Source organism: Nelumbo lutea, chromosome 3 (genome assembly GCF_056320005.1).
Source record: "Nelumbo lutea isolate HS-2025 chromosome 3, American lotus-T2T, whole genome shotgun sequence".
NCBI classification, from domain to species: Eukaryota; Viridiplantae; Streptophyta; class Magnoliopsida; order Proteales; family Nelumbonaceae; genus Nelumbo; species Nelumbo lutea.
In genome coordinates, this window is record NC_142686.1 from 37023862 (window position 1) to 37037392 (window position 13531).

At 37.8% G+C, this 13531-nt stretch overlaps 2 protein-coding genes and 1 long non-coding RNA gene across 3 annotated transcripts; 2 read left to right on the plus strand and 1 right to left on the minus strand.

Annotated features, from left to right (window-relative positions):
* Positions 1-383: 383 nt before the first annotated feature.
* On the plus strand, positions 384-996 carry LOC148864270 (uncharacterized). Its single transcript, XM_088975447.1, has one exon. The coding sequence runs from the start codon at positions 679-681 to the stop codon at positions 856-858; it is 180 nt and encodes a 59-aa protein (XP_088831573.1). The 5' UTR covers positions 384-678; the 3' UTR covers positions 859-996.
* A 4532-nt stretch (positions 997-5528) lies between these two features.
* LOC148864271 (uncharacterized) lies at positions 5529-7521 on the minus strand. Its single transcript, XR_016109446.1, has 2 exons — positions 6833-7521; positions 5529-6133 (listed from the first exon to the last, which is right to left on the minus strand). It is a non-coding gene; the product is annotated as an uncharacterized LOC148864271 (long non-coding RNA).
* Positions 7522-10344: 2823 nt separating this feature from the next.
* LOC148864272 (heavy metal-associated isoprenylated plant protein 30-like) lies at positions 10345-12740 on the plus strand. The gene is made up of 3 exons (XM_088975186.1): positions 10345-10657; positions 11360-11435; positions 12358-12740. Exons 1-3 carry the CDS (start codon positions 10526-10528, stop codon positions 12678-12680), a joined length of 531 nt encoding a protein of 176 aa, XP_088831312.1. The 5' UTR covers positions 10345-10525; the 3' UTR covers positions 12681-12740.
* The last annotated feature ends 791 nt before the right edge of the window (positions 12741-13531 follow it).

Below are 13531 nucleotides of genomic sequence, written 5' to 3' on the forward strand. Positions count from 1 at the left end.
CTATTGTATTCACGACACGACATCTGATATTTCTTTTATCTTGCATCTGTGCGCTAGAGTCTAGACAGCAAATCTTATACCCTACATATGGAATACTGAGTTAGGGTGATCTATTTGAAATCGTATCCTTTAATCAGTGGATAAGAACCCAAAGGCCAAAGATGGATGGAATTATGGAAGGGAGAGGCTCCATCTATGATCTATGGCCTCGCCACTCCCAAGTCCCAATCATCTCTCTCCTCACCCTATTTTAAAGTAAAAAAGCCTACAAGGCCACGTCTCTATCCAAATTCCACGTTACAATTCGCTGGGCGTCAGTTGTCAGAGCACACCGGAAGCTGAGACGGGAAAATCACAATCCCACTTGCAATCTGAACTAAAACCATCCCCTCTTTATTTGTCTTTGTCGTCTTCTTCCTCTTGCTGGGTATATAAAAAGACCGCGGTTTATGCTAGCTTTAATCATCATCAGTCTTTGAGTCTTTGGTTTGAGATTCCCCAAATTCCATTTTAGAATCTAAAAAACAAACAGGTGAGGTGGTGCCGTGCGCTTATCCATTTTCGTTTTTGAGGGTTTAAGGTTTAAGGTGCTGCTGCGTCAAGCACAAGGGTCAAGACTCGAGTGTAGTGAAGAAGAGCCCAGACTTCAGAGTTTTAAAATTAAAGGTTAGAGAGAAGATGATATTGGTGGCGATAGTGGCGGAACTACTGGAGGAGTACACTGTGCTTCTGGCCAGGGTATTAGAGCAAATGTTTCACGATGCCCCCTTTCCCAGGCGTATGCGTTTCCTCATTCTCCGTAATCTTCCTTTCGTTTCCCTCACCCCCCGCCCTCGTATGATCGGAGCCTCTGCTTAGCCTTCTCTCTGTCTCTCCCTATTTCTCATGTTTACCTTTTTCCTTTCTTTCTGCGATTTTCGATCTTGTATGTATATGAGCATTTTTTTTTTAACTTTTAATCTCAACCGTTCTATGGTATTAAACGAATTTTATCTCTTTCTTTTGTCTGTTCTTCTTTCTCCTCTTAATTTTGTCGATCATTCAAGAAGGATTCTTCAAAATTTGGGCTGACGATGCGGATGTGGCAATTCCTGGTTCGATACCTCAATTATGGATTCCATGAACGAAGAACGCTACCATTAAAATCTACTAGTAGTATTAGAGTGTGCAAATATGGAGAGTGGAGACGGAGAGATTTTCACGTACATTTAAATGAAATTGAAAGACGTTCAGAAGTTTGTGTTCCGTCTGTTTTCCCCCACCCACAGAATCAGAAACCCTGTGTCGCTCTCGCTGTTCACGGCGTTCTCTCTACCGCCTCCTGAGTTCTGAGTAGTGGTGGCTTGAGTCCTGGCTGGCCCTCCTCTATCTTCATTGTCCTGGTAAAAACATAATATTCGCAATTCGGGATTTATGTTTGGTTTCAATAAAGATGGATAGGGATGGGATTACTTTTTCAATGAGGTCGACCTTATCCGTTCTCTTCTTTTTGGTAAATACTTTTTCAATGGGATTTCTTTAAGGAGGCGCAAGTTGGAATAGTCCGGATCTGCTCCTCACACCCTGGGGAGATGTTCCCAATACAGTGTGATATGTGGCTGTGAGTATGGGTTTCTTCATTCTTATTCTTACAAATAAGTTGGGTTAAATCATTAATCTCCCTTTCATAATGGGGTATGGGGTCATACACTGTTTTCCCATTTCTCAGGGTGTTTACTTGAGTTCAATCTCTCTCCCATTTCTCAGTGATGTATAAATATGTAGGTGTAGGAGCAGAGCTCATAGTTGTAAAGGGAGCCCTGTCTCCCTCTCCCCCCTTTAGAGCTTTGGAGTGTGAAGTGTTGGGAGGCTTCTACAATTAGTGGCTTTTCACTGCAGTGCATCAGTAACCCCTTGATTTTCTAATGATCGTTTCTTGCTTTCATTGCCAACAAAAGTTTGTATCAGCTTATCTGTGGCACAGCAAAGATAGAGATGATCTTTTTATCATATTTGGTTATTTGAATTACTAGGCTGAAATTAGGGTTCAACTTGCACGGCTCGAGTTGGGGTTTTAGTCAAAATTTGAATGGACCCGGCCTGAAAGCCCGGCCCCAATGCAGTGTAAAATATGGGTCCGATTTGATAATTAAGGTCTGAAAGCAACCACTTTGTCTGAATAATGACAAAAATGATTGGGAGTTTGGGACCACTAGGTACACATCCAATTTAGACCTTATCAGGAGTAGGAGTTGTTTATTTAAATAATTCAAGAAAATTAAGGATTGGGGGTTAGGAGTGCAACTTGGATGGGTTCATTTCGAATTTTTGACAAAATTTGAATGGGCGGGCTGGGTTCGAGAGAAGTGTAAAATGCTAACTTGGATCAACCAAGGGGGTTGAATGGAAAAGGGGGTTAGCAAATGTGTATGTGTGTGATTAATGATTTTGTTTTTCAGAAAACACCAGAAAGGGTAAATAAATACCGCCACTAGGTTTGTTTGTGTGGTAGGTAATAAAAAAGCGTTCTGTACTGAGATTTGGGCTGCATTTGGCATTCCTTTAATTCTTTATTTTAAGCAATTGTCTCTTTTTTACAGTTAAAATACCCTTATAAACACTAAATTTTTAACTAAAAAAATAAATCCTTAAAATAAGGAATGCCAAATCAGCCTTAAAAATCCCCAAATAGATAATCTAGAGCAGAAAATGATTAAAACAGCACAGGAATGTCAATAATCTAGGTCATCAAATGGATAATCTAGATCCGTGAGATCAGCGACCCATGTATCAGATTTTCCTTTGGAGGGAGTCCGGATCCGCTACCAACTAGTAACCACCAACATGATCTATATTCAGATTTTTTACATGTTTAACGCTTGTATGTTGACAGTGTTGAGATTCTTTCAAAGGCTTTTTAATGTGCAGCTTCATAGGAGAATAATTTTTGCTTGTTTCAATATGACATGGATGGAAAACAAGGCAGTACCTTGTTTCAATGTCATGGATGGAAATTTTGTCTAAAATCTAATGTATTTTAAGGCGCTGTTCTTTTATAATGTACAAGGTAGGGGGAGTTGGTTAATGGGAAATTGATCAATTTGGGTAAATTCAGTTTTAGGGGAAATTGACCAACTTAATGTATTTTGGGTATTTGGGCATTGCGTATTACTCTTTTTTCTAGTGGGTAAATCACTTTTCTTCGAAGACTCCATTTGTTTTAGGTGTAAATTCAGATTTACATCATGAAATATGTGATTGGTTTAGTGATCGATGGAAAATAAAACCAGGGTGTTTTAGAAATTTTCTCTCGTATCATTTGGTTGCTACGTTATAAAAGTAAAAGGTTTTTCTGTTCTGAAACACTCCCTTCGAACCCAGTTGGATCCAGAATATAATATGGTGTTAGTCTTTGGAATCCGACATCAGAGAGAGATGGCAGTTGCAAAGACTAACATCTGCTTCAACCTTTCCTTGATCTATATGGGCTCTAACACCAGAACCCACCACGGCATGCGCAGTGGAAGGTAGATGAAATCGGGAAGCATGGCTGGACGAGCTAGGATTGCAGGATGTGCAGTGGTGGTCGGTCTAGAAAGCGAGAAGTCTACAACTGGTCTACATTGAAGAAGGGGTAGTGAGGGTGGTGCCTGAAGGGAGCAAGAGGTTGATACGGGTCATGAATGGAGACCTGGTTCGGTACCCTAAATAGTTTGAGGCTGGTTATCGGCCAAGCCAATGGAGTGTCTAGTTCGACATCAGCTACGAATTCTGAGGGTCAGCATGTCTTCTGTGAGGTCCTGAAGAGCACAAATTGGGTTTATCTCAGAAATAATTATATAGGCGCCGACTTATTTAACAGTGGTAGCACAACCCTTGCCGACATGTAACTGCTACCTTGCCGACAATCCACAGGACAGAGCAGTTAGATAGGGGAAGAATTAAGACTTCGTTTGGTTTGTGGGATGGGGATGAGAAAAAAGAAAATAGAGGAGTGGGATGAGAAAAATAAGGGATGTCGGATCCCAAAATCATGCAATCGGGTCGCATCAAAACCGTGTGACATCGGTGGAAAAACTTGAGAAACCACTGTTACCATTGAACCGACCTTCTTCTTCACCAGATGCAGGCAAAGAATCAGTGCGAGGGGCAGTGGTGATCTGTGAGGAATCTACGGCGATCTCCCTCTATCTTCCTCTTCTCTCTTCTCCCTCGCCTTCTTCTTCTTTCTATTCTTCCCGTTTTCCTCCCTTTCTCTTCTCTCTTCTGCGAGGGGCAGTAGCGATCTCCCTCCATCTTCCTCTTCTCTCGTGTCCCTCACCTTCTTCCTATTCTTTCCGTCTTCCTCCCTTTCTTATTGTCGCTGCAACTCTCAGTAGCGCCAATCTACTTTCTCAGCACTCCTATTATTCTCGATTTCACCAGATCTGCTTTCTCAACTCTCGCCGCTGCAACTCATGGAGCTCTGTTCTTCAAATCTCAGCAACTCTCATCGCTGGAACTCATGGAGATCTACTTTCTCAGCTCCGGTGAAAAACCAGCTCGTTACAGTATTTTTCCTATTATTTTTCCATAAACAATGGAAAGGTAAATTTTTACATGCTCCCATCCCATTCCACTCAAATCTTCCCACAAATCAAATGGAGCCTAAAGTTAATTGTGCCTTTCCTAGAATCGGAACAATTAACCACAAATTTGGATTATCACAACCAAGCCTTTTATATTATTATGATTTGATATTAAAACCAGAAACTTGGATCTAGTAGATTTTGAGATGGCCGTATCTTGAACTCAGGTCACCTAGTTAAACAGACAGATCTTGAAGATCTACAAGATTATTCGATCAAAATGAAACTTGTTCTTATAGAGAGGAGATGTTGGACGGAGGAGACAAGACAGAGAGGAACAAAGCTTGTTCTTCTGGCTGTGTTGGACGGAGGAGACGTTGCCTGACAAAGAGGAGAGAAGCTTGTTCTTGCAAAGAGGAGACTATTGGACGGAAAAGAAGGGAAAGTTTACATCCATTTTAACGACATAAATTTTCCATTTATTTTCGATGAAAATACTGATAAGAATGAAATTTTACATCGATTTACGAGATATATTAACACCTCTACCAAATAAATGAAAAACTGGACTAGGATATAAAGTTTATCCCAATTTTCATTTACATCTCAAACGAACTTGGCCAAAGGGAAAGAATTAATTAAATTATTATAAAACTAAAATGCCAATGCGCAAAAGTCAAAATTTTTCGGGAATCCTGATTTACTCCTCTATTTTATTAAACCGTGCATTGAGAATATCTCCTCTATTTTATGCGAAAAAATTCCAAATGCATAGGTGTGATAGGACTGCAAAGTTGGTTTTGAGGTGGTACTTTGAGGAACAAACTCAATTTCCTTTTTTTTTTTTAAATTATCTCACTTATTCAACTAACATTTCTTAACAAAAGAACGTAAGGGTAAATACGTTTAAAACATAATCCATATGGAACGAGGACCAAGTATAATAACCTTTTGAAATGTAATCCATATGTTATTTTCTAGTACGATGTTGATTTTTGGATTTTCATTATTAAATCGAAGGGAACAAATTGATATGGGCAGAACCAACAACTAATCAAATCCGAACATGTGGCATCGACCAATGTAAGCTCGACGTCTTAGATCGGATAGATCTTAATCGATCTTTGCACAATCACCTTACCGAGATTCAATGACCGTAGCACCACCCACGAGAATACGAATCCGGATGTGCTCCTCACACAGCCCGCATTACACTGACCTTACAGTATGTTTTGGCCGCATTTTGAGAACATTTTCCACACTTATATTTATTATTCAGGAAGAGATGTTCCCGATACAGGATTGGATACCACTGTGTGACATTAGTATGAGGTGCATTTTTAGAGGAGCAAATCTGAATTCCGAGAATACGGTCCGCCATCAGAAACACGCCACGCCAAGCAAGGCACAAGTGGCATTGGCATAGGATACACTTGGCACCATCGTGACCTCATGTGGTTAATAGAAGTAGGAGGTCGGGCCCAAGCTCTACCATGCTCGTCAGATAGTATTAACACGCCACAATAGGTGTCTCGAGATCTGAGCTAGTCATGATCCCGACCGTCTTGAGAAGTGGGTGACTCCACCTGTATAAAGGTAACATTTACTCTTTTCATTTAACATATCTTTGGTTTAAAGGAAAATGTATGAAAACCTATATAAGGTTTGTAAAGATTTCTCTACCTTTTCCTATTTTTTTCTTCAAACCAAAGACAACTTTAGAGAAAATTATACTTTAATATCTTGAATTTTGGGAGTAGTGTCAAGTTCAATTGGTCCTTGTGGTTAACCAACCGTTCAACCTAGGAATCGTTCGGGCAACCAATTCCATTTTAACCCAAATATGATCTCTCACCAAAAGTCGTTTAATCGGTCAATGGCATGTTAACCCAGGTGGTCGAACCATCGAGCCGTTTGACCCATTTAACGGTTTTTGGTTATTTTTAAATTTTTAATTTATTTTGCTAGAACTGAATGGTCGTATCACCAACTTGACAATCGGTGGCCAAGATGATTCCCGATTGTTTTTTAAAACATTGGTTTTGACATTTTCAATAGATAACTAACAATAGATTTAACGACAACGACCTAATTTGACACTTTTTGAAAGTTTGGATAACACTACCTAATTTGAGGGTAATTAATAAGTGAAATTTTACCTTTCATTTATCTCATCCATCACATTTCCACAGTCATAACACATCCTAAATCTAGATTTAATCTTTTCTTATTTTACTAATACATCCTAAATCTATATTTAATCTTTTCTAATTTTACTAACTTACCACCGAAGTCACTAGCCCGATATACACTTGCTCTGTTACAGACATCGTCTCCATCCAAGATGCACAGTCGAAGGCCGACTTCATTCAGACGTCATCACAAATCAACGCCTAAACTGAGATGGGGCCAGTCACCGTATTTAACTCATCTCCCTACCGTACGTCAAGACCCAAAGAATAGGGAATAAATAAAGTTGAGAGTTGAGAGAGACGAACCAATCAATTCGATTTCGGCTCCCTTTTCTGTGACCTTCAGAGTTGTCTGTAACTTAGTAGCTAGGGACCGGTGGACCACGACGTGCCGTGTCTTCTTTCTCCCGATCTTCTTTGGGAATGAGATGACTCATATAGTATTACCTTAAGCTCGTTTCTGAGGTCCCAACCATTCCAGACAGGAGTCAAACTCAAATGTCGAGTGACTAAGAGAGAATAAGGAATCTGGAAAAGAAGGAATGAACCACCCACTGAACACAAACGTTTGAACTTTGATATCTGTCCAATCCCACAAAACTTTCTAGAGGCAGACTCGATTAATTGAGCATCCATGACTCCATATCCATCGTGTTTTAATCAAACAATAGCGGAGGGGCCCTGTTTCGCAAGGGCTGGAATGGAATCCTCGACCTATTGATCCGTTAATCTAGTTTTTGGTGAAGAACTGTTGAATCGGTTAATGATTCATTGATCTGTTCATCTGTTCAATAGTTTTTGACTGTTTATTTATTTATTTTTAATCAAGAATTATTCAAGCAAAGGGTTTCGTTTTATCTTAATCTCGGTCCCTAGCCAAAAATCATTGAATTGTTCAACGCTCTATTTACTCGAGTGGTCGAATCGTTGACCCGTTCAATAGTTTTTGGTCATTTTTTTTATTATTTTTTTTTAATTTTTATTGTCAGAATGGGCCATTCGTTCGAACTAAACAGTCGAACCGTTGACCCAAAACTCGATGGCTAGAATGGTTCCATTTTCAGGTTGTATGAGTCACACGCTCAAATGACACAACACGTATATTACTGCTTAATGGACCTCACACACTAAATTTTTTGTCGGTAATTTTTGTTGTCAGAATGGGTCGTCCATTTTTGTTTTTTTTTTTTTTAATTGGGAACTGTCTACGCAACCAGATCCATTTTACCTCAGTCCTGGTTCCTAGCAAAAAACTGTTGAATCGGCCAACGGCCCATTGACTTGAGTGGTCAAACCGTCAACCCATTGACCCATTCAATGGTTTTTGACTATTTTTTATATTTTTTAATTTTTGTTGTCAGAACGGGTCGTCCATTCAAACCAGACGGCCAAATTGTCGACCCAAAAACCGGTGGCCAGAACGGTTCCATTTTCGAGTCGTATAAGTCACACGCTTGAATGACATAACATGTATGATACTGTTCAATGGACTTCGCACACTCAAAATTTTGATTGTAATTTTTATTGTCAGAATGGCTCATTCGTTTGAACCGAACAATGGCACCGTCGACCTGAAAACCGGTGGCTAGAACAATTTCGTAAATTTTTACTTATATTTATTTGTTGTTAGAATGGGGCGCCCATTCGAACTGAACGGTCAAACCATCGATCCAAAAACCGATTGTCAAAACGGTTTTGTTTTCAGGTCGTATGAGTCACACGCTCGAATGACATAACACATATGATACTACTACTTAATGGACCTCACAAACTCAATTTTTTGCCTATAATTTTTGTTGTCAGAACAAATTGTCCGTTCTAACCGAATGATCGAACTGTCGACCTGAAAACTAGTGGCTAGAATGGTTTCGTAGTTTTTTGCTTGTAATTTTTGTTGTTAGAACGGGCCATCCATTTGAACCAGATGGTTGAACCGTCGATTGTCAAAACATTATTAACAACATTTATCAATAATAGTAAGTAATTATACTATTTAATTAAATAATCATTAACGACAATTTTAATAATATTATGTAGTTATTTTTAATATAACAGTAATTCTTAAGTTTATGATATGATTTATTAACAATATTTATTAAATTAATAGTTACCAAAATTAAATTAAATTAATAGTATTTATCAATAATAGTCAGTGATATTAAATAATCAATAACAAAACTTTTAACAACATTTTTAATTATTTTTAATATAACAATAATTACTAAATTTATTAACAGTATTCATAATTTTAATTTAAAGTAAATATCTTTTTTATTAACAATATTTATAATAACAGTAATTATTAATTATAATTACTAATTATATATCTATTAAATTACTATAATAATCAGTAATTATTAAAACCGGGTTACTAGATTTATTAACAGTATTTTTTAATAACAATATTTATAATTTTAATTTAAAGTAAAAGTAAATTAAATATCTAATTATTAACAATATATAACAGTAATTATTAATTATAATCACTAATTATATATGTATTAAATTAATATAATAATCAGTAATTATATTTATTAAATTACTGTAATAATCAGTAATTATTTTTACCAGCAACAACGAACCACGGTTCCCCAGACTCCACTCCACAGTCCACAGGCTACAGGAAGGCGTACGTGATTGTAACGACTGACTATTAATTCCAAGTGAGTCTTCTTCCTTCAATGGCTTTTCTTATTTGATCCACAATTCTTTGTTCATAAAGAAGAATATAATTGTTCCAATTCCAAGTGATGAACAGAAAAAAAAGATGTACAAATTAACTGTAATGCTTGCTGATATAATTATCAGATCAGTGCGACACTGCACAATATAGGGTAATCTTGAGAAGTACTCCTTGGCAGCTGTATTACGTTCATGAAAAAAATATTAAACTAAAAAAAAAAATCCCTATGCTCCTTAGACTTGATAATATAAGAACCCTACATGGAGGGCAGAGAGAATTTGTTCACTTTTGTATAGACCAAAAAACATGGATTCCTATCTTAATGTGGTAGAGAAAAAACAAAGGAAATGCCCACCATGTTGACTGATAAATTCTACCAAGTATGATGCAAATCGAAGCAAAAGGCTTTATTGTAGTGAGAGTCGGGACTCAGAAGAGTGGCAGCTAGCAGGCTAGATGCTAAAGTTGAGTGGTCGGCCAAGGCATACCAGTTGAAGGTACTATAAAAGCATTAGAAAGCCCTAGTGGCCATTGTTTTCAGCTTAATTTATACTTGAAAGCAAGTATAGAAAAATAGACCACAAATGTTCTCCTTTCCTCAAAACTTTATAATATCTATAAAGACTAAGACATAGCAAAATTGGAATATAGCTTTACTTAGCCTCATATATAGAAGGTGCATGTGTGATTGTCAAAGATGGGGAAAAGGAGATTTTTGGAATATTTGTTGCCTTTGCATCCAAACCCATCTTTCCTTAAGCCCATCATCCTTGAGACTTATTATTATTATCCTCTCTTTCCACTGGTCGCTGCCATGTCAGCTTGATATCGATCTACATTTGAAGCGTTTTTCTGAGGTTTTGAGATACTATTCCCTCTACCCAGCCAGCAATAAAGGTTTTAATTATTTTGAGGCTTCTGTCCAATGGGCTTAAGCACAAGCAAAATTTGTATCGTGGAAGAGCATAGAGAACATTGGAATATATTACAAAGATGGAAGCGATGCCTTGAAGGAATAATATGATATCTTATGGGACTCCTCTTCATCTGCTACTCTTCTTTCACATTTGAGATTGTATATTTATAAGGAGTCCTACAGAGCCATGGCTACAGCACTAGAGAGAACATTGGGTTCTATCATTTCCGCCATTGAGTACTGTTGCTTTCGCTATCGAAACCTCAACAACATCAACCAGCAGGCCAACATGCCCAAGAGTCGTCCACTTTCATTGCAGGTTCGCTTTCATATCCCAGTGTGTTCATCTTTTTCAACAGGGTTTTCTCTAGTTCTTTTCTGTGTCTATTTTTCAACTTGATATGGAGGATAAATAGACAGAGAGAGAAGAGGAAAAGTGAAACTAGGGACCAATGTTTCTGGTTTATTGATTCATTCAAAGTAGTTAAGCAAGGGCATGTGGGAAACAAATACTTTTACCTTTATTTATTTATTTTTTAGGGGTGGGGGGGGGGGGGGGTTGATTTCTATATATTGTCCTCTCTTTATTGATTTAGTAGATTAATTTATTTGATCATCTTCACCTGGGGATGTTAATTTTTGTTCAAAATTACCTTTAATTGGGTCCACGGAACACACTTGACACAACTCTCTACTTGTTGGCTTAGCTTAGAGTTGCAAGCTGCTAATTAATATAGCCCTTTCAAGGAACTGACAACGTAACTTAATGGGAAAAAAAAATGGTAATAAAGTTATTTCTCCGTTGGAGTTGGACAACCTAAAACTACTTATTCCTTACAGAAACATATACATATTTGTTTATGCAGAGATAGGTAGAACCATTAAACCTACTGCTTGCGCCCACGGGTTAGAGTGATGAACACCTTTTATATATCCTTTTTGACAACCTTTGAAGTTTGAATACTATTTGTATTTGATGGATGTTCTCTTTCTTCTTCTAATTTTAATTTCTTTGATTCAGACGGTGGAGCTCAAAGTGAGGATGTGCTGCACGGGCTGTGAGAGGGTTGTAAGAGACGCCATACTCAAGCTCAGAGGTGAGCACTCAGCAGCCACGAGCCTTGGGTCATATATACATATCCCCTTTAAGGCCCAGTTCATTTACAAATTTCTCACTTACTCATTTATCAACATAAATAAGTAACACATGGCATTTTTATCCACAAAAAACTAATGTTAAAAAGAATAAATTATTTCATCATATTTTATAAACTTTTTCTTTCAAGTGGAAAAGTTATTTATCCATATAGTAGATGGATAAATTTTATCCGGATAAATAAAACTCTTTTTATTGACATAAATGTTTTTTGGGTAACACTTATCTAGATAAGTTCTCTTATATTCTTTTAATTTCTAGGTACATAGCACAATGACCTTTTTACCATGGTTTAAAAAATGAATCGGAAACGAAACCGTTCTAGCCACCGGTTTTCAGGTCAATGGTTCGAACAGACAGCCCACTTTGACAAAAATTTAAAAAAATAAATAAAAATAAAAAATGGCCAAAGACCGCTGAACAGGTTGACGGTTTAACTACACAGGCCAACAGGTCATTAACTAAATTTAATGGTTTTTGGCTAAGGACCGGGTTTGGAATAAAACAAAATAGGTTGCTTGGGCGATTCATGAGCTGAATGGTCCGACCTGGACAGTCAAGGGCAGTTCAAAAACTATGCTTTTTACCCACAAAAAACTAATGTTAAGAAGAACAAATTATCTCACCATATTTTATAAACTTTTTCTTCAAGTGAAAAAATTAGTTATTCATGTACGATATAGATAAGTTTTACCTTCTATACCATGGGGCCCGGTATTCAAGAGATATCTTTACTTTTTTTATTTACCGGTAAAGAAATGGGGCCTAAATAGTAAGTATAATATGAAGAGTTGGGTTGGTAATTGAGGAATATGGTGTGAAGATGATAATGCATGCATATATTATATATGGGTGTGTGGCAGGGGTGGATTCAGTGGAGGTGGAACTGGAGATGGAGAAGGTGACGGTGGTTGGATACGTGGATCGAAACAAGGTGTTGAAGGCAGTGAGGAGGAGTGGGAAAAGGGCAGAGTTCTGGCCCTACCCAAATCCACCATTGTACTTCACATCCGCCAATGAATACTTCAAGGACATGAACAACGACTACAAAGAGAGCTACAACTATTGGAGGCATGGTTACAATGTGGGCGAAAGGCATGGCAATATTCCCGTGTCTTATCGAGGGGATGACAAGGTCAGCAACTTGTTCAACGATGACAACGTCAATGCCTGTTGTCTCATGTAATATTTATATCTCTCTGCTTTTCATCAAATGCATAATTATTAAAGGAGATTTGCAACCCAAGTGCTTATGTTCCTTCCGTGTGTTTGTGTTTATGTGTGTGTGCTCTGTTAATTAATTTCTCGTGTGTAATGGCCGGAGGAGCTGTAGGGAGATTTTTCTAATTCAGCTTGTCATCATCATCAAGTTTAGATAGGGTGGGGTTAGGGTAGCAGAGAGCATGCAAGCAGGTTCCACTGGCTCATATCAGTATATATTCCCAATCCTAGCACCTCCTGAATGCCAATTAACCAACCACACCAGGCACCAGCGCTCACATGGTGACTTTACATTGTGGTTTCAGACTTCCAGTTCATCCAAGGCTATATTTGAAAGAAATAGCGGCGAGTGAAAGAAAACAACTTTCTCTTATTCTCTTTTGTTTTTTTACTTAGCCAAAGACAGCCTAAGTATTAGAGAGGACCTGATTAGCTGCATTGGGGAAATTTAACCTTTAAGTGAAATGACTATCCCTAGTTCTTTTTATTCGAAAACAAGGCTTGGAAAATTAATTAACCCTGTTGACGAGTATAAGAGATTAAGAGAGCAAAAGTTGTAGTAAATGTGAGTGACATTACGATTAGGGGCCGTTTTAGAATTTGGATAGCTTAAGTGCCTGTTTGAGAGGAGTCTGGATCTTTACCCACATAACTTTGCAGCCACATATGGAGAGATATATTCTTAATTCACGGGGGTAATGTGTTGTGAGTAGACATAGGCAAAGTTTGCCCACATAACTTTACAAGGTAGGATCCACCTCAAAAGCCCATAAGCAATAAAGCAAAATTTAAACAGTGTACAGCCATTTGGACTTC